General features: G+C 51.2%; 9 protein-coding genes across 9 annotated transcripts; 5 read left to right on the top strand and 4 right to left on the bottom strand.

Moving 5' to 3' along the window:
* Nucleotides 1-86: 86 nt before the first annotated feature.
* On the top strand, nucleotides 87-1,498 carry CCOS01_15442 (uncharacterized protein; the record flags this gene model as incomplete). Its single annotated transcript, XM_060463581.1, has 5 exons — nucleotides 87-281; nucleotides 338-445; nucleotides 531-904; nucleotides 964-1,031; nucleotides 1,104-1,498. 5 exons carry the CDS (start codon nucleotides 87-89, stop codon nucleotides 1,496-1,498), a joined length of 1,140 nt encoding a protein of 379 aa, XP_060305725.1.
* Nucleotides 1,499-1,748: 250 nt separating this feature from the next.
* CCOS01_15441 (uncharacterized protein) lies at nucleotides 1,749-4,730 on the bottom strand (the record flags this gene model as incomplete). The annotated part of the gene is made up of 4 exons (XM_060463580.1): nucleotides 1,749-2,640; nucleotides 2,737-3,053; nucleotides 3,141-3,898; nucleotides 4,034-4,730. The coding sequence occupies 4 exons, from the start codon at nucleotides 4,728-4,730 to the stop codon at nucleotides 1,749-1,751; spliced, it is 2,664 nt and encodes an 887-aa protein (XP_060305724.1).
* A 2,354-nt stretch (nucleotides 4,731-7,084) lies between these two features.
* Nucleotides 7,085-8,725, bottom strand: CCOS01_15440 (aldehyde dehydrogenase (NAD+); the record flags this gene model as incomplete). Its single annotated transcript, XM_060463579.1, has 3 exons — nucleotides 7,085-8,096; nucleotides 8,176-8,544; nucleotides 8,604-8,725. The coding sequence occupies 3 exons, from the start codon at nucleotides 8,723-8,725 to the stop codon at nucleotides 7,085-7,087; spliced, it is 1,503 nt and encodes a 500-aa protein (XP_060305723.1).
* Nucleotides 8,726-11,306: 2,581 nt separating this feature from the next.
* CCOS01_15439 (choline transport protein) lies at nucleotides 11,307-12,923 on the top strand (the record flags this gene model as incomplete). Its single annotated transcript, XM_060463578.1, has 1 exon — nucleotides 11,307-12,923. The coding sequence occupies one exon, from the start codon at nucleotides 11,307-11,309 to the stop codon at nucleotides 12,921-12,923; it is 1,617 nt and encodes a 538-aa protein (XP_060305722.1).
* Nucleotides 12,924-13,227: 304 nt separating this feature from the next.
* On the top strand, nucleotides 13,228-13,773 carry CCOS01_15438 (uncharacterized protein; the record flags this gene model as incomplete). Its single annotated transcript, XM_060463577.1, has 2 exons — nucleotides 13,228-13,420; nucleotides 13,511-13,773. Coding segments are annotated over 2 exons (456 nt in total), but the record flags the coding sequence as incomplete, so codon positions are not given.
* Nucleotides 13,774-14,150: 377 nt separating this feature from the next.
* Nucleotides 14,151-16,305, top strand: CCOS01_15437 (primary-amine oxidase; the record flags this gene model as incomplete). Its single annotated transcript, XM_060463576.1, has 2 exons — nucleotides 14,151-14,253; nucleotides 14,324-16,305. The coding sequence occupies 2 exons, from the start codon at nucleotides 14,151-14,153 to the stop codon at nucleotides 16,303-16,305; spliced, it is 2,085 nt and encodes a 694-aa protein (XP_060305720.1).
* Nucleotides 16,306-16,720: 415 nt separating this feature from the next.
* CCOS01_15436 (uncharacterized protein) lies at nucleotides 16,721-18,109 on the bottom strand (the record flags this gene model as incomplete). The annotated part of the gene is made up of 1 exon (XM_060463575.1): nucleotides 16,721-18,109. The coding sequence occupies one exon, from the start codon at nucleotides 18,107-18,109 to the stop codon at nucleotides 16,721-16,723; it is 1,389 nt and encodes a 462-aa protein (XP_060305719.1).
* Nucleotides 18,110-19,213: 1,104 nt separating this feature from the next.
* Nucleotides 19,214-20,838, bottom strand: CCOS01_15435 (dienelactone hydrolase; the record flags this gene model as incomplete). The annotated part of the gene is made up of 3 exons (XM_060463574.1): nucleotides 19,214-19,884; nucleotides 20,010-20,453; nucleotides 20,517-20,838. The coding sequence occupies 3 exons, from the start codon at nucleotides 20,836-20,838 to the stop codon at nucleotides 19,214-19,216; spliced, it is 1,437 nt and encodes a 478-aa protein (XP_060305718.1).
* Nucleotides 20,839-21,466: 628 nt separating this feature from the next.
* On the top strand, nucleotides 21,467-23,345 carry CCOS01_15434 (chromate transport protein ChrA; the record flags this gene model as incomplete). The annotated part of the gene is made up of 4 exons (XM_060463573.1): nucleotides 21,467-21,589; nucleotides 21,764-21,885; nucleotides 21,959-23,149; nucleotides 23,342-23,345. The coding sequence occupies 4 exons, from the start codon at nucleotides 21,467-21,469 to the stop codon at nucleotides 23,343-23,345; spliced, it is 1,440 nt and encodes a 479-aa protein (XP_060305717.1).
* Nucleotides 23,346-23,681: the final 336 nt, after the last annotated feature.

The raw sequence follows: 23,681 nt of genomic DNA, 5'->3' as shown, positions 1-23,681 counted from the left end.
ATAAATTGTTTTTAGACTTCTTTGCTTTGCCTTACTCTCGACCCATCGTCAGGCTGGTATGAGGGTACCGCTATAGACGAGTAGCCATGGGAAAGCTTCCAACCGAAGAGGACATCGCCTGGATGGTGGCACATATCAACGACTCGACGGTTCCCGACATCGTTGTTTGCTGCATCATCTGCAGTCTCGCCTCTGTCGTGATCCTGGCTCTACGCATCTGGGCGAGATCTCAAGCCGGACTCAAGCCCATTTTCAGTGACTGGCTGATCGTTGGTTCGGTGGTAATGCTATTTTTCCAGCAAGATGCAAGGTCCATCGCGCTTACGATAGCCAATAGTTCTTCTACGTCGTCTTCTGCACAGTTTTTGCTTTATCAACAAGGTATGGAGCTGGCAGACACATCATCCTCATAACGGATCCGGAGACGATGCGCATGTTGGCTATCGTAAGTTGGTCTCTTTTGTACTCCAAGTCCAAGACCTCTGATGACCAATGTCGACGCAAAGCTGATTCTTCGTACTACCTTACAGCTCAATATTTGCAATCCGATTCTATACGGCGTTTCCAGCGTCCTTGTCAAATGGAGCATCCTCGCATTATACCTTGCAATCTTTCCCCAAAGAAAGTTCCACTACTGGGTTCATTTCGTGAGCACCGTCAACTTGCTAAATGGACTCGCCATAGTTCTCGTGAGCTGCCTGCAATGCCGTCCCCTAGAGGCCTTATGGAATACATCAGTGGTGGGCACTTGCATCAACTTCAGTTATTTCAGCATCTTTAACAGTGTCTTCAACTTTTTATTGGACGTGGTCATCCTTCTGACCCCCCTACCGCTCGTCAAACAACTCAACTCGTCGACACGAAAGAAGATCTTACTGTCTATCAACTTTGCTTTAGGCGGAAGGTAGCACCAAGCCGGTTCAAGTTTCGGCGTCGTCTGACAGTGCTAATAATCTAACATAGTGCTTGCATCATCGCAGCTATCCGCGTTCCTTACGCAAGACGAGTGGGAGGCACGGTGAACCCAAGCTGTAAGGGCCGTTCTTATAATACTGTTCTCCAAGCCGCGAACCAGAAATGCTGACCGAACTTATTGCCTCTAGGGGACATGATACCGGGAGGACTACTCTGCGTTGTCGAAGTTGCCGTTGCCCTCTTGACAGCCTCTCTACCTATATACCGTCCACTGTTGAGGTTCTTAGGCATCACCATTACATCGAATTCCGCATCCAACTACAAACGAGGTAATTTACGCAGTTCGAATAACTTCTTGGGTAGCCAAGTGAGCACACACATCACAAGTGGCAGAGACATGTCGTCTCAGCAAGCAGGTATCAGTATCACAGACGATATAACGTTGACGACACATACATATGTAGGAGGAGAGTGGGTTCGTGTGGCAGACGAAGATGATGATGCTGCTGGTTTGGTTGTGCCAAATGGATCAGCGCCGTACGCACGAACCGTCAGCAGCACAATGAGTGATAAGCTTTATTGAAAAGTAGGCGCTTGTGCTCCAAAATAACCGTCCTCGACATAGAATTGAAGTAGTGTATCAACTCAGATACTATGCACAAATACGAGCGCTGCCATACATTGACTGTTTGGCCAGTCGTGACTACTGATAGACAGCTCCGTGAAGCTTGGGGCTCAATATCATAGCAGATTGGATATATTCTCTCAACGCCAGTGAAGCGCAGTTGCGGGTTTCTCTGACCGTTTCAAAGAGAAAACCCGACCCATCTCATCTAGACGCCTCTCATTCTCATGGCCGCTTTGAATATTTTCGCAAAGTCGGCCATATGTTCCTTGTTGAGCATTTTTGCATGAAAGCCCGGGCAATTGTGGAACTCTGCTCCTGTCCGCGTGAAGTCCACCCAGCGTTCAAGCTTGTTTTTCCTCCAGTCTTGTCGGTCATGAGCCGCGTAAGACGGCGGGTCCGCTACAAACACGTCTAGATTATTGACGTTGCCTTCAGGTTCATAGCTTTGTACATTGACACGGAAGTTCTCGGCAATGTCTGAGATCAACGCAAGCCTTTCAATGTCAATGGCGAGAGCACTGGCACGTTCAGCATCGCCGACTCCGAGGACGTGAGACAGCGCTTCGTCGCGGTTGAGTGTGTGCAAGTGGGGAGTGATGTCCTTCATGGTCTCCTCATCAACGAGCTCCAGGAAAAATGCAATGTGTAAAAGAACATCAATCCAATCCAAGCCGCGCACGTAATGCGCAATGTGTGGCGGGTAGTCGATACTAGCCAGGAACCTTACTTCTCGACCCTGCTTTTCGAGCACCTTTGCCACCTCGAAGGCGAGCGTGGAACCAAGTGAGTAGCCTGCAATGGCATAGGGTCCCTGCGGCTGTGCCTTGCAGATCCCTGCTGCGTAACGTTCCGCAGTCTCCTCGATAGAAGAGAAGAAGGATTCCCCAGGATTGTAACCCCGACTTCTGAGGGCATACACGGGACGGGTCGGGAAGTGTGCTGCAAGAGCAATGAACACGAGGATGTCTCCGCTGCCGGGATGGATACAAAACAAGGGTGTGCTAGAACCATTCTGCTGCAATGGCACAATCGGGGTGTAAACGATTGGATGCGATACGAGCCGGTCAATGGCGGATGCGATAGCGACGACGGTTGGCCTGAGCCGAGTCAAGGATTAGCAACTGTGCCTCGGCCAGACAGGAGTATGTAAGATAAGAAGGGTTCATAATAGAGGCTAGAAGAGCGTCACTTACTCTGTCAGCAAGACTGACATGGGGATGTCAACCTGGCCGCCAATCGCCCCCTGTATTCTGGATTTCAGAAGGATGAGATGCATCGAGTCGACGCCGTGGTCGAAGATGGACGTCTCCACGTCAATCTCCACAACAGGCATCTTCAAAAGGTCGGCTAATATGCCCTGCACAACCTTCTCGCTGTCAGTCTCGGCGCCCCGCCTTTTGTGCTGTCTGTCTTGGTCGAGGAGCTGTTGGTCTTCGCACTCAATCGGTCCGAATTGACCACTCTCGAGTGCAGCGCGGATTTTGGAGCGCGAGATCTTGCCTAGTGATGACTTTTCAATCATTGATTGGGGTAAGGGCACTATTCGTGCTGGCTTTTTGCCCGTTGTTAAGGAAATCACCCTTGTGATTGCCCTTACCGTCTCAGAGCGCGCACGGAGATCTTCGTCACGGAATCGCGGGGAGTAGGCGATGGCGATACTCTCAGTCGGTGACCCAGCCTTCCGGGTCGGGAAACAAACCGTGAAAGATGGAGTCATCCCTGGAATCCTCTCATCATCGAGTGCGCTTTCCAGCTCGGTTGCACTCCACTTAACGCCATTGACGATGATGGAGTCCTTGATACGGCCAGCCAAATGAAGATTGCTGGCATCATCAATCCATGCCAGGTCTCCCGTAATGAACCAGCCGTCTGAACTAAAAGAATCTTTCGTCGCTTTTTCGTCGTTGAAGTAGTGGCTAAATACCATTTTTCCAATGACCTGAAGCTGGCCGGTGTGGCCTTTGGGAGCTTCATCCTGGGGATCATGGAGGCTCATGACGCGCATTTTCATCCCTGGTATGCACGAACCCAGACTCGCGAATTCAACAGATCGCTCGATGTCGTATGAGGGGCAATGTATGGAATAGATGGAACCAGCGCATGTTTCCGTCATTCCAAATCCTGGGCGTATTACCTCACCCTTGCAGCCAAGACGGCGTAGTTCTCGCGTAAGCTCATGGCAAGTTGATGTAGGATTTGACTCGCCGCCTGATATCAGAGCCCTCAGATTGTAAAGATTTGCTGTACAAACTGGACTCAGAACCAGAGCGTCCAGAACCATGGCCAAGAAGAAGTTGGGCGCAAAGGTGTAAGTGACATTGTATGTGTCCAGAAGTCGAATAAATTGCATTGGGTCTTGAATGAGAGGCGGCGCAGGAACATGAATTTGACTGGCTCCAAGGCTCACTAGAAAGCTTGATTTAGTTCCTTGGCTGGCCAGACATCGGAAAGATTCAGCTGCAACTGGAGGGGCTCAGAGGTATTACTCACTTGCATGAAGATGGATTTCTACTAGACTTGCGACATGATCTAATCCGACCCAATTGAGAAAGATGTCGGCAGTTGTGGTCCTGTGATGTGCGCTTTTTCCAGTGACGGCATCGAGGACTTGGCCATGGCGGAGTGGAACTGCCTTGACATTGCCTGTGCTCCCGGATGTCAACATTAGCGCCGCGATGCTGCCGGCGTCTGCTTTTTGTCCGGCATCCTGACTCGCAAACTTCTCAACGCAATCAACGTATCGAAGGTCCTCGACAGTTCTAACTTTCAATTCGCACAGATCAAGAAACTCAGCTGCAAGTTTGTTGGTGGTGATTATGGTCGGCTCTTTCAGTAGGCCGTGCAGGTGGTGTAGATGCTTTTTGCGCTGCCCAATGTTATTGACCAGCGGAAGTGACATACATGGCAGAAATCCTGCCAACGTCGCCGCCCAGAACCAGACAATGCTGTCACGCTGTGAATCGAAGTGTGTCAACAAGACCGACTCCGGCGACTGAGCTTGGATGCTGTGGTTGATCAATCTTGCCTTATCGCGTGCCTCGGACAAGAGTTCGCGGTAGGATAGGGTGGAAAGACCGGGTTCCGCAACATTTTCAGAGTAAAAGTAGAGATGACCTTTTGTCTCTGCCGCTCTTTTGAGTAGCTGGGATAAGGTTCGGACAGATCCAGGAGCTTGAACAGAAGCCATCGAAGCTGGAAAGGCTCGGAGTATAGCAAGCGACGGTATCTTTGGCTGGGGACCAACCTCGACGTAGAGGCCTATTTGTATGCGTTGTACTGAATTGAGAAGCGAGGAATGTTGATTAACGGCAATGACAAAAACCAGATTTCAATGCTCCCACAGATACTGTAAGCTAGCACGGAATCATGATTTGGGTGAGATTTCAGGGAACTAGGGTAAGGAGCAAACAGACATGAAATCATGCCTGCATGAGCCAAGCTGCACTTTTCCGCTGCTCAAAGGAACAAACACAATGATTTAACAGTTCACCCCTTCGTGCGCAGGATTTGTTTGCTATCTAGGTTCCATTTTACTCGGCAAATTGACCCTTTTTGGGGGGAAACACTGAGCTGTGTGCAGCGTGGAAAGGGGCGTTCAAATGCATTGGCCGAACTCGCCCCATTTCCAGGTTGAGCCCAGCCAGACAGGCGCGTGGAACACAGCATAGCAAGTTGACTTTTCCGCCGTTTCCGACACTTTCCTAGTATCCAGCGGCAGCCCTGTCTCCGTGGCCCCTCTATCGACTGCAGAACAAAGTGCATGAAGATTGTGGCAGTGTTCCTCGTCTTCTCCACGCTTGCGTACCTGCGCGGTGCGGATGCCTGGCGCTGTGACACTCGCATGCGTCTTTGTGGCTAGATAGAATGTAGATTGGTCGCATCAATTTTAGCGTTCTTCACACCATAGCAGCCGATGGAATCCTTCTGGATATGTCATTTTTTGATCAGCCCAGACGTGTCCAAAGTATAAGTTCATGTGGTGTGAGGGTGGCTTACAATCAACCCGTCCAGGTAGCCGACGAAGCATTATCAGCTGGATCGCAACCCTTGCAATACTCGCGGCCAAAGTAGGTACTAAGTGTATCTTAGAAGAAAAGGATTTCTTACATTCTTATCCTGGGAAGGCACGGAAGTCGAGGCAAGGGTCAGGTCGACAAGAACCGCTATGGTGAGGAAGATATAGTAAATACCGAACAGCGCACTATGTATTGAATTGAGTCAATGACTTAAGCAGGTTTCTGATATTAAATAGCAAGACTGATAGAAAAGTTTTTGCACACGTAAAGCCAGAAGCCTAGTCGAGATACAATGCGTGGCCTTTTGTAGCCGCAAATCTACCAGCAGTGTGTATCTGAACATTTTTAGACCAAGTGGTCCCATATTAGCCTTTTAGGGTCACAGCAGGAAAGACGCCAATCCTCGGTGTAACACTCACTGCAGCTGAACTTATAGCAATAACTCAATAGCCCTGCTCATGTTGTTGGGCGTTCCGTAAGCACAGAGAATTGCTGGATAATTATGAATACCTATGTCATCGTTGAGCCTAGAGCACGATCTTTTGTGCGGAAAGATATTTACACTTGGCTCTTATTTTGTTCAATGAAAACTTTTGTTGACACGAGGTCCGCAGACTCTACACAATCGCGTGAATCTTATATGACAACAAGTAGCGGCTGCTTTATACTCTCATCTACCTAGGCTCATCGTTTACCGACGTCCCTTCTTTCACAACCTGTATCCCAGATACCCAGTCAAACTCGTCAAACGCGATATGATCAAGTTTGTTTCGTTCTAGAAAAGCTGAACGACATGGGTTACATGCCCTTTTATGAGCAGTCGGGTTAATACCATCTTGGCGCGGTTACGATGCCACGTCACTTTGACAGGTGCCAAGAAGCTTCTCAAGATATCGTTTCGCTGAGGGAGCAATATGAAAGGAGTTATGATATGCTTCATGGTACCGACGGCGGTCTTGGTTGGTGGCTTCAAGTCGTTTATGGATGGGCAGCTTGGCGATCTCCTGGATCCAGATAGTAATTAGTAAACATTCAACACGAAGTAGATTTTCATACCCCTCACATACTTCGTATGCCACGTATAATTCACTCTTTCTTTCACACCTTCACGATTGTGGCCCTCTCCTTCTCCACCTCATTGAATCACTAGACCCCGAGTCAAGACCTGTAACCCATGCGTTGAGACACGTCATTGCTAGATACACAACTTCATGGCTTCCCGTCTCATGTGTTCTCTTCCTGCCAGCTCTTCCATAACTCCTAATAGAATCTAGACCTGCGACGTTTGGACGGCCTGGCGATGATATGTTTCCGGTTATGAAAATGGATCATTACCGATATTTTCGCTGTAAGCTGATGAATAGAATGGGTAGAAAGCTAAATGATCGTCGAACTCCTTCTCGTATTGGCTTCCGAGATATCTAATGCTCGAAGCTCTCGTGGCTTGATCCACAGTATTCAATATAATCTTTACTTGAACGTATTGCTACTCTGAATGACCGATGAAGCCGGTAGAGCTTTCGTGCTACAACTTTGAACGTCTGGCTAGATTGACGTGAATCGCCTTAATGTTCGAGTAAGCAGCCAGTCCAGCCTCTCCCAGTTCTCTGCCGATCCCACTCTGTTTGACCCCACCGAATGGAATTCGCCAATCACTATCATTACTCGAGTTAATCCATACCATGCCTGCTTCGATTCTCTTTGCAACAGTATGGGCGCGGGCAAGGTCTGTGGAGAACAGAGCGCTTCCAAGACCGTACTCGGAATCATTGGCCAGGGCGATAGCCTCCTCCTCGGAACGGAAACGACATATGACGACAAAGGGACCAAATACTTCCTCTTTGAAGATCCTCATCTGAGGCGTGACCTCAGTAAAGACCGTGGGCTCGATAAAATAACCAGGGGCGTTAGCTTGGTGAGGCTGGCCTCCAAGCTCGAGCCGTGCGCCCTCCTTCTTGCCGATGTCGACGTAGGAGAGGATTCTATCGTACTGTGCCTTGGTGACTTGTGGTCCCTGAAAGGTGCTCTCTTCAAAAGGATCTCCGACCTTGGAGATCTTCATGACCTGATGTCGGAAAGCTGCCAGGAACTTGTCATAGACAGTGTCCTGCACTAGAATCCTCGAGGTCGCGGTACAGATCTGGCCTTGATTCGACATAATGCCAGCGTGAGCCCAGTGGACAGCCAAGTCCATGTCAGCGTCATCAAACACAATTAGTGGACTCTTGCCACCCGTCTCAAGCGTAATGTTCTTCAAGTTATTACTCGCCATCTTCATGATTCGTTTCGCCGTCTCGGTAGACCCTGTGAATGCAATCTTATCAACATCCATGTGGGATGCAAGAGCTGCGCCTGCGACAGCTCCAGAGCCATTGACGATATTGACCACACCAGGTGGAAATCCTGCCTCTACTACGAGATTTGCGAAATACAAGATGGATAGCGGTGTTTGCTCCGCCGGCTTGAGGACGACAGTGTTACCACAAGCCAAGGCGGGGCCGAGCTTCCAGGCAGCCATTGCCAGGGGATAATTCCAACTGTAGTCGTTGGAATTTGTTATTGAAGTTCTTGGTGTAGAGAAGCAAAAGTAAGAATGAGGGAGTTGGTGCGTCTTACGGGATGATCTGGCCGCAAACTCCCACTGGTTCGCGGGCTGTATAGGCAAATTTTTCAGGCGTAGTCTCGATTACCTGGCCGAATACCTTGTCTGCAAACCCGCTGTAGTACGTCAAGGTCTCAATAGCCTCGGTGAGATCCTCGTTGAGAGATACCGAGTATGGCTTGCCGTTGTCCCATGTCTCGATAGTTGCCAGTGTCTCGCGGTGTGCTTCCATCAATTCGGCAAGGCGCACCATGCATTTCCCGCGGTCCGAGGCAGGCAAGTCCCTCCAACTTGGGTGATGAAGGGCTTTCCGCGCAGCTTGGACTGCTCTATCGACATCATGAGCCGTCGCTGCGTACACTGAGATGATTTCCTTTTCGTTGCTGCGCAAGTTTATTAGCGACATGGCTTTAGGGCACCGTGAGGAGATGTGAGACCATACGTAGGATTGATGCTGACAATCTTACCGCCATCAGACGATTTTATCCACTGGTTGTTGATGAACAGCCCTGTAGGCTGGAGGTATGTTCGCCCATTTGGGGCGGTCAACTTCACAGAAGCCATTCTGTGGGAGTCGGGAAGTTCAATGCTCTTACGAAGTGCAAGAAGAAAGGGAAGTTTGCTAAGCTCTCTAAATGCAGTAAGTTCCGGTTCCCAGAACGATCACGTCTGATTAGGTACAGCTAGCGAGAAATGTTTCGAGAGACATTTAAGCCATCTGGGAAGGGCCAAAAGAGCTATCAATCACTGCCGTTGCTTGCCTTTATCTACTGACTAATGAGGCCATTGCCGAAACCCGTTGCCATTACCCACATTGCGGAGTCTTGTTTGTGAGAAATGCCCCGGCCCGGGACTGCTCTCTCCCACCGGGTGCCTCCAACGCAACGAACAAGCACTGTGCGGGAAACCAGCTACCAGCTTGCAAACTGCGACAAAACGAGGCTTAAAGCTGACCGATATCGCATATCTTTTTCAAGCCTATGGATGTGAGGGGAAACCACGTTTGGGATCACTGCGGAGAGTCTTCCCGACGGCTAGACGCGCTTGGAACGCGGTTGTTGGGTGATAGATATCTAATTCCCTGCCATAACACTACGGTAGGGCGCCATTGCACGCCAAATTAGGAAAGAAATTTGGCCAAGCTGCTTACCCCGGTGACACCACGTGCCAGGTACCAGCTCTAGCTCGCCGAAGGGCCGATGGCAAACCGGAACCAATGTGCCAGGGTGCTCCTTAGTCTCGCCGCACCGCTGGTATCAGATCAAGTTGATCAGATGGCTAAGAGCCAAGCTCAATCGGGAAAGAAACTAGGCCATGATCTAGACATTGACCAACCTCTATCAACGCTCGTAGAGATACAGTACCCCGTAGATGCCTTGTGCCTAAAGCTGACTTCGAACGCGTTCTGAGCGTCGGAATGGTTCAATGATAAGCGGCTAGCGGACCCCGTAGTAAGTTCATGTTTGGGGCTAATTATGATACCCCTTACTCGGGGTACAATGTCTCGACTCAAAGGAAAGCAATAAGCCCAAGTTGCGCGACTCCGCGAGGTGCTCACTTCACGGGTCACGGGTCATGGATATCCTTCGTAAAGAGGACGGAGCACGGATATTTCACTGAAAGAGACTTGATGTACAAGGTGGGGGACCCATCGATTAAGGATTGCTCCATGAATGGCAGACCAAGGGGCCATCTCATCCACTCCTCAAAGCGCACTTTCCGAGCTGCATTAGGTACGCAAATACAGGTACCAGTCGAGGAGCCAGAACTTTTCAAAGGCTATTTTAGGGTTGACCTCGTTTACACGATTGCCCGTGAGCTAGGACACCATACCTACACTGGGCAATCATCACTGACCTGCTGACATCTAGGGAGAGAGTGTTCTTGAATAAATTTGTATGTTGTTCCAGCTTCATAGCTAGAGATGATGAGATGACCGAACTCACAACATAGCAACTCTCATTCCGTTTGTGCCAGAAATCTTTTGTGGCCGAGCCAACAGATCCAACCCCATTCTTCTCTACACCCCTTTCCACCATGTAGCGCTGACCCAAGCTTTCCTGGTGGAGTGATTGCCGACACCCGCAATGACACTACCTATACAACAGATGTCTATGGACCGCGAGCGACATGGCGGATGGACATGTGTAGCAAGCTGCTTCACTTCCTTTCAGGGCAGGAGAAGCTGAAGAGTTCGAGAGACGACACTCTGGTCATGTTACATTTTCCCCGCGGCATCCGGCCACCTACCCAAGAGCCCACTAGGTAGAAATGGGTCTAGGATGGGGGGGTTCTTATCAGCTCGGTAATGCAATTAGCTTGGATTGGTCTTGGTCAACAGGTATTTGACTGGGGCCACCCATGACGTTGTGAACTCTTCTGATGGGGCACTGACTCGATCCACGCATACTGGGAACAACCCGCCGATACCAGCTCTGTGGGGCTCACCCCGCGATTCCAAGGTGTCAACTGTCTGAACTAGTACGTAATTCCTGCAGATAACGCGACCTTGATCTTGTGATAGCGGGAGTAAGTAACTCGTGATGGTTCGGGAACTTGGAGGCGAACAGTTGATGAAGGCATTTACTTCGATGGCCCAACGGCTGTCAAACCTTACCCAAGTACTCGTCGACCGGGCCGTGACTTTGACGGAATACAATGCCGGGCTACTTCGTTGTAATCAGCCTGGCATGGCGGGTGTAGACTGTTCACACCCACAGCCAAAACATACGCAGACACAGGGGCAATGTGTCCATACGCGCACTGCGCTCTTATTCGACCTTGCGGATCTTCATCACACCAATCTTGATACAACGTACTGTATCCGTATCCGAATCGAATATCGGGTGCTGCCAGCATATGAAAGAAGGGCATTAGGGAACGAGCGCGACATTGATCTACCCAGGCTGTTGCAACCTTGCTAGCAATCCGCCTCCTTATCAATTCCAGGGGAATATTTCGGGCGCTGACAGCCCATCCTTGCATCTCATACAAAAAGCACTTCGCACCTCTTGCAAGCGATCACCTCAACTCCGTACTCCCTCTCGAGTCCCATCACAGCCCAGACAACGCACCCGCGCGAAACGAAACCACACAAAATTTCAATAATCGGATTCGCCATTCAGCCAACTCAGATTTTCAGTCTATGTCCCGAGCTATGGAGAATGACCCGGAATCGAATCCACCACTCGACCATCTAAAGACCGCCGACCAGGTCGCTCAAGATGCGCAGGATCTCGCCTATCTCGGCCATGACCAGGCCCTTTCGCGAAAATTCAGCAGGATGAGCATGCTATTCCTCGCCATATCCGTACTGGGAACTTGGTCTACATTTGCGCAAGGACTTTCGAGCGGTATCACCAGCGGCGGACCAGTTGCTATTCTCTGGGGCCTTGTCCTCGTCCTGTTTTGCAATATCTGCGTGGCCGTCTCATTGGGGGAGCTCTGCAGTAGTATGCCAACAGCCTTGGGACAGGCGTACTGGATATTCCGTCTGTGGCCATCTGGCCGCTTTGTGTCCTACCTCTGCGCATGGATCAATACCTTTGGATGGTGGACGCTTTCTGCCTCACAGGTTGCTTTTATGGCCAACTTTATCTTGAGCATGAAGGTTCTCTTTGTGCCGGACTGGTCCGAGGTCAGTGTTGGATGGATCAACTTTCTTCTCTATCTTGCCGTCACCCTGGTGGTTACGGTCGCGAATCTCGTTGCCTGCCGGAAAGATGCTATCCTACCGGCATTCAACAACTTTGTCGGAATTTGCTTTATCGGACTCTTCTTCATCTTCAGCCTGGCCCTTCTCATCTCGGTTGGAGTCAGACCAAACTTGCAGTTCCAGCCAGCCTCATTCGTCTTTGGACAATGGATCAACCAGACTGGCTGGGGAGACGGGGTGACCTGGTTTACAGGCCTTCTTCAAGCTGCATATGGGTTGACGGCTTTTGACTCCGCTGTCCATTTGGCTGAAGAAATCCCGGCACCTCGCAAAAATATCCCGCGCGTTATCTGGCTTTCAGTCACACTGGGAGCTCTTACTGGGTTTATCTTCATGGTGGTGTGTTTGTTCTGTATCCAGAATCTTGACACCATCCTAAACCCTCCTACTGGTCTGCCTTTCATGGATCTAGTTCATGAGGCTGTCGGACTGCAGGGCGCAACTGTCCTGCTCTCCCTATTCATCTTCAATGGTCTTGGTCAAGCTATCAGTATTGTTACCACCGCCTCTCGTCTTACCTGGGGATTTGCGCGAGATGGCGGGATGCCCTGGAGCAGCTACTTCTCCAGGGTGAATGAGGCTTGGCGTGTGCCGGCTCGCGCATTATGGCTTCAGGGAGCCATTGTTGGCGTTGTTGGCGTGCTCTACATGTTTGCTAACACGGTGCTCGAGGCGATTCTCAGTGTCAGCACAATCGCCCTTACGATATCTTATGGGATGCCTATCCTGACTCTCCTACTCGTCGGGCGAGACAAGCTTCCGCCTGGAGAGTTCAGATTGGGACGCCTCGGCCCGGCAATCAACTGGATCTCCGTCATCTACTGCGCTATTACTACGGTGTTTTTCTTCTTTCCATCGGCACCCAATCCAGCACCAGCTGATATGAATTACGCAATCGCAGTCTTTGGAGTCATGATGGTGGTGACTCTGGGTTTCTGGTTCATCAAGGGGCAGTACACGTATCTCAAGACGGATGATGCGGCAGAGCGAATTATTGAGGCTCAGAATGCCGAGGTGACTATTGCTCCGGTTCCTCGTAAGAATTAGGCGCCATCCTCGAGCAGACAAATGCAACGTACACGCTATTATCTTTTACTCTTCAAGTCTTCCTACGCATAGCATTCAGTTCAATATCGTATGTTTCCGTAAACAAGACTTTGAGCCGGGACATGGTTCAGCCTTAATCAACCTTAGTTTTACATAGTACACTCGTTGATCTTGGTATCTTAAGGTGATCTTGAACTTCATGCCTGAATCCTTCAGGCTCAAGAATAGGGTCACTACTGCGTAGACGCAATCAACATAATCAACTAGCGCACGTGACGTGTGTGTGCCACATTCATTACCAGTGGAACCCGTTCCCAAGACAAAGTGGGTTGATGGAGATTTGAGCCCGCCGGCCTTGGCATGCCCGCCCGCCCACCGTTCCGTTGAGCGCGTCTCACCCCGAGATGAGTGCCGATTCAGCCGCCGCCGCCCCCTCGGTCCAGGGGCTGGGGATCCCTGGGGGGCTGCATGGTCGATTTTCCTTCCTAATTCAGTAAGTAACTTGCCCATGGCATCCCTTGGTCTTGACTAGACACCTCATGCACACCTGTCGTTATTCACACTTACTTTCACCTTGACACACTCAGATCTCAGAACCAATCTGAATCGCTCTTCTGTTGCTTCAAACCGCGCTTTTGATTGCAATCCCCTCTGCCTCGAGATCGAATCTGATTACTCAATTACGAAATCGCCCGGCAGCAATGCCGGTCCACTTGTCGCACCCCGGCCCGGTCTCTGCTCTCCCCAAAATCTCCGCCTTCCGCTGTTCCGCTACAGAATGGGGCTAAGCAGCGCCGAAATCGCCAAGCGCGAGTCGCTCGACAGGGACTCCCGGCGACAGGGTCTATGAAGACGCCAGAGTTGCTTGCACTGTGGTCTTGACATGATGGTGCACATTGCAATTTATCTTACGTTTGTCATTAGGAGAGCTCCGCAAGAAGCTGCAGTTGGCCCTCGTACGATTGTCACGTCCACAGACGCCCCAGCATCACTTTTCCAACTAAGGTATAAGAGGTAGACTTGTCCGCATTACGGTTTTGGCTTCTATCTGTTACCAGTCACATCTCTCTACCAGGAACCAAACCGAAGACTACTTCGCATCGTTTTCACACCAGCCCTCCATCCTGTTTGCCAGGTCTCTCACTTCATCACTTATCAACAATCGACCTTGGTCGAATCACAAATACCACCGTATGGAATATTTGCACAGCCCAGACAGCCCTCATCATGATTGCAGACACCTCTTCTATAGCCGGCTACACAATCTTCCGGGAAGAGCCCAGCGATACCGTTCCAAATCTGTCTACTCAGCATCGAGTACATCCTCTGGGTATGAACATCAACTCCCTCGTTTCTGCATCATCACGATATTTGAGCTACTTACTGACTCCTTCTTGAAGATCAGCTATCGATTGAAGAGATTCAGCTTGCTGCGAAACTCATCAAGAACTATGCTAGTCCCAAGGAGCTCAAATTCAACTGCCTGACTTTGCGCGAGCCCAAGAAGAACGAATACGCTGCCTTCAAGTCTGGTCTCGGCCCTCGCCCTGAACGCCGCGCCTTCGCCATTGTCATCACCAAGGGAACTTCCCAGGTGACTGAGGTTGTTGTCAACTTGGAAAGCACTCAGGTGGAACTGTGGAAGGATGTCGCGGATGTTGCCCCGACTCTCACCTTGGAGGATCTAGACATCTGCGAGACCGTCACTCGAGCTGACCCTCGCGTCATTCAAGCTTGCCGCGAAATCGGCATCTATGACATGTCAAAAGTCTTTATCGACGCGTGGGCCATTGGGTTCGATCATCGATGGGGTATCGATCGCCGCCTTCAGCAGGGCATTGTCTACTATCGCAATTCTCCCGACGACAACCAATACGCCCACCCGTTGGACTTCTCGGTCGTCGTCGACACTGAAAAGGCCGAAGTTCTCTCCGTCGACATCCGACTGGTCAACGGCGAGCGCACCAAGGTGTCTCTCCAGGAGCACAACTACTTGCCCGAGTTCATCAGCAATGGCTACCAGGACAGGCTCAAGCCCATCGACATTAGCCAGCCGCAGGGCGTTTCTTTCCGCATGGACGAGAACGAGATCTCATGGGCGGGATTGAAGATGCATATTGGCTTCAACTACCGTGAGGGCATTGTTCTGTCCGACGTCAGGATTGACGATGAGGGCCGTGAGCGAAGCCTCTTCAACCGCATCAGCGTGGTCGAGATGGTGGTACCCTATGGCAATCCGGACCCTCCGCACCAACGTAAGCACGCTTTCGACGTGGGCGAGTATGGCACTGGCTTCATGACCAATTCCCTCAAGCTCGGATGCGACTGCAAGGGAGCGATTCACTACATGGATGCCATCATGGCTGTTGGGAGCGGTGAAGCGGCTATCGTCAAGAATGCCATTTGCATTCACGAGGAAGACAATGGCCTGCTTTACAAACATACCGATTACCGCGACGGTACCGTCATCTCAGCCCGCGACCGCAAACTCATCATCTCGCAGATCATCACAGCTGCGAACTATGAGTACTGCTTCTACCACACATTCCTCCTGGATGGTACCTACAAGCTGGAAGTCAAGTTGACAGGTATGCTCAATACCTACTGTATGCACCCCAGTGAAACGGCGGCCCCATACGGTACAGAAGTCGCCCCGTTCATCAACGCCCACAACCACCAGCACATTTTCTCTCTGCGTGTGGACCCAGAAGTCGATGGGCCCAACAATTCAGTCCTGCAGAATGATGCGGCGCTTTCCGATGATCCTCTCGGGTCCCCTGGCAATCTCTATGGTAACGGCTTCTACTGTAAGAAGACACCCATCCGAAATGCAGGTGGCGCCGACTATTGCCATGAGACAGGCCGCTCTTGGGACATCATCAACCCCAACAGCATCAATCCCGTGGCTAAGAAGCCTGTCGCCTACAAGATTCTCAACAACAACTGCCCTACCATACTCGCTAAGCCTGGAAGCATGGTAGAGAAGAGAGCTGCCTTCACCCGCAAGGCGCTCTGGGTCACCCCGTATAAGGACTATGAACTGTTTCCAGCGGGTGATTATGTATGCCAATCGAGCGGCGATGAGGGCCACCCGCATAACTCAACCATTGTGGACTGGGTCAGCAAGAAGGAGCCGGTTGAGAATACCGACATCGTCTGTTACATCCAGTTCGGCCTGACTCACTTCCCGCGCACCGAGGATTTCCCGGTCATGCCGGCTGAGCCTGTTGGGGTCATGATCAGAGCCTCCAACTTCTTCAAGAAAAACCCAGCTCTGTGGGTGCCGCCTTCCATTGTTGCCGTGGACAAGACATCCAAGAACGCATTTCCCAAATCGGAGCCCGCCGAGTCGTGCTGTGGCACCAGAGACAGCAAATTGTGACGCCCCCAGCCTTTGACGACAGGCTCTGGAACGATAGCTGCGGGGGCAGGTATTGGTAGCAGCATTCAATCCTCCTAGTAGTACCTTATATGTAGTACAGTACAGTCATTCCCGCAAAATAATAAAACCGAACGCTGATCTTCATCACTATCAAGTCTTGTATTCCCTCCGGCCAGGAATTCGCATGTGAAGACCCCGTATTATGTTTACTACAGTTGAGAAAATGGCTCACCTCGAGATGAACTTGTGTATTCAGGACTTCATTGCCACGAATTTGGATCAATTACAAACACCTAAATGAAGTAGGATTGTTTATGGGCCACATGTTCGTTTTGACCGCTTTATGGCGTTGCAGATGTGCATAACACTTCCTTCACCGCTCACAGCCCAACCGCACGCTACCTCAGTTAACAAGTCATAGCACTAGGACGTGTGGGCTGAGATGGCTGAAGATTTCGAGCCAGGTCTTCTCTCCAGATCTGGACGGCCAAATGGTCTTGAAGAAAGATTTGACCGCGTCGATCGAAGCGAATCGCATATCATCGTATATCACGTCAGCCATGTCAAGAACGGCCTTTTGCTCTTCTGCCGATGAAACGTGGGCTCCGGCGATGAACAGCGGGAAGACGATGCAGTTAAGATTGTTTGCCTCCCGAGGAATCTCAAATATGCAAGCGAGGCAGGATCTGACATGCTGCTGCACAAGCGGGTGACGGGTCGGAAATCCACAAATGGCTCTATACAGGTACAGCAAGGCGGTGTGTTGGAAGATGCGGACGAGAGTGAATGCATGTACAGCCTCGGCTTCTGTTGCAGACGTGGAGCAGTCGGATACCTCGGAGGGGCTCTGGCCGTCAGCATCGGCGACAGTCAGTGGCGCATAGACTGGACGAAGGGACGCTTCGAATTCGCGGATGCGCTCGATAGACAGATCCTCAGCCATGCTTGTCGTCGCTTGTAGGTACAGGCCCATCTTGGCAATTTCGCGAAAGACGGACGCCAGGGAGCATCTACCCAACGGGTCACGACCCCACCAAACAGGGCCCTTATCGAGCCGGTGCCACACGTCAGGAGGGAATGCCGGAGGCTTACCCTGAATCATGGATGTTGTGAGATCCGTCGTCGCGAACTCTGAGAGCAGCATGTGCAGCGGCTCGGGGGCTGTCGACACTACGGCCTCGATGCCACCTAAATGCTCGAGGATAGCTAGGATGCCATTGTAATGACTAGAGGTCGAGGCTGACTTGAGGATGCAACCCATGTATCCGTCATCAAAGTACAAGAGGATGACGGCAAATAAGAGCCCGGTCGTGGGTCCATCCCTCTTGGGCTCAACGCAGCAGCGATCTATTTCGGTTCGAACGGCAGCCAGACATTCCAGCCGCTTCTTGCTGAGAGAATCGTGGTCATGCGTACCGTCTTGTAGGAGCCTGTGAGAGTCAGACAGCAAACAAGCAGCGAGCAAAACGACGCGGTGCTCCAGAGCCACCGAACTCGGAGGAGCACACGGTTCCTCTGCCGTGGAGAGAAGTGGCCAGACGCGAAGATGGAAATAGTCAAGAGCGCGCCGCTCGCACACCTCAAGGTAAACGGTCAAGTGCAAGTCGTTTCGTGGGATGCAGTAGGCTGGAGGAACATGAGGAGTTGGCCGTGTGCTCCATCTAATGAGTCGGCTATTGTAGTCGCACTTGGTGCCGGAGGCAGCGCATTGGCGGCAAGTCGGCTTAGAGAGACTGCATTTGATGCGTCGCTTCTTGCAGGACCAACAAGAGCCCTTGACAACTCTGACTCGGTTGGGAGGCATGTTCTCCGGGAGTTTCGAGGGTTGTGGATGCGAGGCTCAAATAGATTCAAGCGATGGACTTGTAAATTGGAATTTTCTCGGTGGGCGTTGACGAAGTAGGAGTCTCTGCAGCATGCCCAGTTTAGCGGCATTCAATCTAGGACTATAGAGAGACACGGAACTTGGAAGGCGACTCACATCCGGCATACTTGAGCTCCTGAGCACTCTTTGCCAATATAGGCAACAATATGTGTTGCCACCAAATTGATTCCGACTTGAACGATCCATGCGGCAGGTAAGGCGGGTTTTTGACGAAAAAGGTGAGGTAGAGAAGGAGGATGTCAAGAGTTGAGAAGCAAGCAGACGCCTGTGATGGGAAGGCCAACACAAGGAGAAAGTAAGACACGGGTTTGATGGGGCCTTACTGTTGACGGCAGCAAAGTGTATGAGTGACGGCGAAGGTGTCTTCCGACGTAAGTATATCCCGTGAATGAATCGAAAGAAAGGTTGCAGTTGGTTCAGCGGACGGGGGCGGGGAGAACTTTGTAGGAATCCAGACTTGTCCGGCCATGGGTTCGGGCAGGGAGCCAAGGAGGAGGGATCTTCCCAGCGAGTGTGTGCCGGGCCCGTGTGACTTGGATGCGTGGCTGCTTGGTTACGCCCATTGGGGGATGCGGTGGGTGGAGATGCGGGGCAGGCAGCCCGACACGCCGGCATTAACATTGGATGTATCAAGGATTACGTACTCTGGACTGCATCCTCCGTATCGGAGAGAGAGAGATAAGCATCACAATGATGATGTAAGCAAAGCATCCGTGCCCTGCCCGGAGATGGATTATGATCTCTTATCTAAGGTTTTGTTAGGTTGCTGAGCGCTCGATAACGCCCTGTTTAAACTTGTCCGAACGCGACCTGGTTATTTTCTGCTGTAATGCCATCGATTGCTCTTGGCATCATCGAGCTGCCGATATATAGATCACCCGCGAACGGTAAATACAACATAACGGCTCAATTGGTGTAGGTTGAAGCCTACGTGCAAAGGAGAATGTAATGAGATTTTGAGTATCGATACAATTCCTCATCCCGCGTGAAATAGGTTCCGTGTAAACACAAGCAAGGCCAGTTCTATGTTGTACTTGTAGGCTTCGGCCTTTCCGTTAACGTCTTCGCGGCTGAATGTCCCTCCTTCTGACCCCCTTTCTGGTCCTTGGCCGTCCCTCCACTGGTTTGCTTGCCTTTGGCTGTCTTTTCATCTCCGGCCGCTTCTTCATGCCAGCCCGGCACAAGCTCATTATCGGCCTCCCCTTCATTATCATCCCACCCTCTCAGAACTCTTCTTGCTGCTTCTCTACCGACAACGGGGAGTCTCTCAACGCCAATATTGCGCCCTGCTTCTGGCACAAGATTCGGGTCTAACAAGCCAACTTGCACCAACACGCTCGCTTGATCCCAATACACATGCTCGTGGTAGAGTTTGCCTCCTCTCAGCCCAACGATGCTAACAACAAGCACCTCGACCCGTTTACTTGTTGCTGGGACGCCTGGCAGAATCCATGGCATCTCTTCCGTGTGTTTGAAACGGACGTGAACCTCATCAACGACACGATCAGTCCCGATAGTGCGGGAAATAAGCGTAAGTTTCATTGACGGGGGGTTGTTGAAGAATTGCTTGTAAAAGGCTTCCAGCTCTTGCGCTCCGACTCCGCCGGTCAATGTCGGAATGTGAGTGACGTGAGGGGTCTTGTGTGTTGTATACGATGAAAGGGTTTGGTTTAGGTTGCGAGTGAAGAACTTGCCTGCAAATAGGTCAGCTTCGAGTCTTGGGCCATGATCCGCTTTGCCGAGATCATTGGGGACATCGCAAGCTCATCTGTCCACGCAGTTGAGAGCAATTGGCCCAGAAAGTAAGGGAAATGCTTACCCTGCACATTTTGCTCCAACACGAGCTCCAAGTCGGCATGATTATTGAACGCCTTCTTCGCCGCACCAAGGCTTCGGCTCCATGCCAATTCAGCCGAAATTGGATGGTACTCGTCCAAATCGTGCTCTGCAAAACCAGGCTCCGCATCGTAGGTGTAACTCGGATACGCTAGCTGCAGCATTCCTCCGATTCCCATGCCGTTTTCCACCCTTTTTCGGGTCGTGCGTCGCTTCCCTTGAATCCCCACCATCTGGCTCTGTTTTGTGACACCAATCTCCTCCCCCGCGGCGAGATGAACAAGAGCGGAAATGCTGCTAGGAAAGTGGCCCTTGGGATCGGGGATCGCCGTTGGGTAGTATGCAATGAGAAGACCCAGCTTGAACTCTGGATTGTTATCCATGACATGATAGTGTTCAAGACAGGCAGCTGCGGCATCTCCGTATGCTTTCGGATGGTTGGGTGAGCTTCCGTATCCTCTCATTGATTTTGTGATGGGACTTTACTAACCCACGATTCCAAATGTCTCACAAGGGCCCATATTGGTTTTGCTCAACGATCGGAGTTTGTCCCGGTACTCTCTCGCGTTACCCCCCATTGGGAGGTACTCTACGTCGAAGTCCTCATCGCGCCACTCGTCTAGTGTGAGTTGGTCAAACTCTTCACTTTCCGCACTGATGTACAGCTTTGGTCGACCTCTGGGGAAGTCCTTGGACAGGAAGTTAGGATCTCTATGGACGGGGCGATTCCAATTGTCCGAGACGACGCGCGCATTTCGTCCTTCGGAGTCCGGCACAGCGGCCTTGACCAGCTTTGGGATGTCGATATTCATGATTTATTGATCTCGCAGTCTCGGTACAAGATATGAAGATAGCGACTGGTCTGCAAAATATGAAGAAGAGTAGAAACGGCTCGCTCAAGTTTATAATACACAGTACATCACTTGAGAACTTGAAATTGCCTGGTTGTGACGTCATGCCTTTCCCCAAAGCTGTCGTCCACAGACCCGTTCGTCTGTGGAGTGAAGTCGCAACCAATCACATCACGCAAGACGTGAACAGACGATGTCTTGTTTATGAGCGTCACGGTTTCGTGTTTCCTTCCATTCGCATTTACCTTGAGGTGCTCCTATTCGCACAAAGATGACAGGTGCGCGTTCCTATGTGCTCATCTCAGATCCGGGATAATCTATGTTGGTGGAGAGTAAAGACTCAATCTTGGCATGCGCTAACATGTCACGGGATATGACGTGCGCTGCGCCAAATTTTAGACAGGTTGAACCACGACACGCTGGTGAAGAGGAGTCAATGTCGTGAGGACACAACTCTCCATATCATAATCCCACCTCAAATCTTCATCTCTCGGGCATCAATCAGTGAACTCAACTGCATGCTCACAAAAGCGTTGTATTATGCTCGAAGCAAAATCTTACTCACACTGTCCTACTCGCTGCCCAAGAGATGTTTGCTTCAACTTGGCAGCACAGCCTACGAGAGAAGACAGCCTGTGTGGCCAGGGTCTTCAAGATTAATTGGCATCTGGGCTTGACGGCGTTTGGAGGACCCCCAGTGCATTTCAAAATCGTAAACAGGATCACACTGTCTCCATGCCATCGATGCCAGCTGCTTACAAGGGGGCTGGTTTAGTTCCATGACCGATTCGTAAGACGACTGCAATGGATTGATGATCAAATGGTGCGGCTCCTACCTTAATTCGCGAACCATCGCTTTCATTTGCTAATACTATATGAACCTTAGTATCAGGAGCTGTTCAGCATCTCACAAGCTCTTTCGGGTCCGGCCAGCACCAAGATGCTTTATTGCATCAATCTCATCCAAAACGGCCTCCTCGGCGCCATACTGGCCTTCATGATTTGGAGGTACGTGCTCATATGATCCCTGAACAATCTTCGACATCGTAAACCCGCTACTCGACTAACAAGCAGATTTCAGCTTACCGGGAGCCTTGGGAATGTACGGCCTCTCTTTGGGCGTTTCTAACATAGGCTCAAGTCTCCCACGCGCAGTCTATGCTCTCCTTTCCGGCCTCAATGCTGCCACTGTCGGCATCATCGCCCATGCAGCCATGGAGCTCTCGGACAAGAGCATCAATGATAAGCTTACAAGGACACTCGTATTTCTCTCTGCCGCAGCGGGCATAATGTACAACGCGATATGGTTCTTCCCAGTGCTCATGTGTGCTGCAGGCTGCGCGGCTATCGTGCATGATTACCGCTGGATTCAGAAGCCAGCCATGCGGGCCAGAGGGATGATACAAGCGTTACTCGGCAAGAGACAAGAAGGGTCCTTTGTCCCAGCCCGCATGGGTGGAGATGTTGGCGGTGAGATTCAACTCCCTTCGAGTAGGCGAACGTCCACGCCGCGAGACGCAAACGCTGGCCACACAGGAATCTCACCTGCCATTCTCCGGCCTTCACCATCCGAGCATCAGGCCGCAAGTACCTCGCGCGCCGAACAGGGTCCGATTGCGCCGCCTATGGAAGCCGATGCACGCCGCTCTCTAGCTGGGTCCGAGCCGCGGATCATTCCAAGGGAATTCCAACTGCAATTTTCCTGGAAAGCCGGCACTGTCATCATAGCAACCTTCTTCGCCACTTTCGTCGCTGTCATGGTCATTCGAGGAATCATCCCAGAACCCCCAGTTCTCTATAAGCTTTTTTCCAATCTATACCTTGCCGGTACCATCATCTTCGGAGGCGGCCCTGTAGTCATTCCGTTACTTCGGGAGTACATTGTGGCCGAGGGCTGGGTATCTCCGAGGGATTTTCTTATCGGTCTTGCTATTGCGCAGTCCTTCCCTGGCCCCAACTTCAACTTTGCTGTTTTTCTCGGCGGCCTGACTGCGGTCAGCGCGGGTCATTCTGCTATCATAGGCGCCGCCATCGCCTTTGCTGGCATCTTCACCCCAGGGCTGGTTCTCGTTCACGGCACAATGGGTGTTTGGGGGGCGTTGCGGAGCAGGCCCTGGGTGAAGGCCATGGTGCGGGGTGTAAACGCCTCTGCTGTCGGGCTGATCTACACTGCAGTCTATCGGATTTGGCAAGTTGGGTTCCTTGACGAGGGCTTTCAGTCAGGGAGAAGCTTAGGTGACGACCCTTGGTGGGTCGTTGTCACCGCTACTGCGTATGTCGGGGGACGGTATTATAAGTTGGCAGCGCCGTTGGCGGTCTTACTCGGGGCGACGATGGGTTTGGTTAGGTATGGCGTTGTGTCTACGTAGATGTTAGCATCAGATCAAGAGGATGAGCTCGAAAAGGGCTTTGGGCTCGCCGCCTGACAGAGGAACTTAGCCCATTCACCACGCCTGTCTTACAGATAAAAGGCGGAGAGAACGCACATAAGCGTCGAATTCTTAATAGCTTCCTTGTTGACTTGAAGTCAAGGCCCGCTGAAATTCTAACTTTGAGCGATGATTTGTAATAATTGCGTAAACAAGCTTGGGATTTGTCTGAAAAGGTTGAATGAGGCCCAAGGTTCCTATCTGTTGCACGACGTATCAAAAGTGTGTTGGTCAGCCCAAGTGGCTTCAGTGTACTGAGTGGACGAGCATGGAAGAAATGCAGATATATTATGAGACCTCTTTGCTCAGTTTATATCAGCGATCTCTCATCGCCGCCCAGGAGATCATCCTACCCCCTTCATCGTTGGCCAATCC

This window comes from Colletotrichum costaricense, assembly GCF_030867565.1.
Source record: "Colletotrichum costaricense strain IMI 309622 chromosome Unknown Scaffold_24.1, whole genome shotgun sequence".
NCBI lineage: Eukaryota > Fungi > Ascomycota > Sordariomycetes > Glomerellales > Glomerellaceae > Colletotrichum > Colletotrichum costaricense.
The sequence above is the reverse complement of the archived record's forward strand: the minus strand, read 5'-3'. Positions and strand labels throughout refer to the sequence as shown.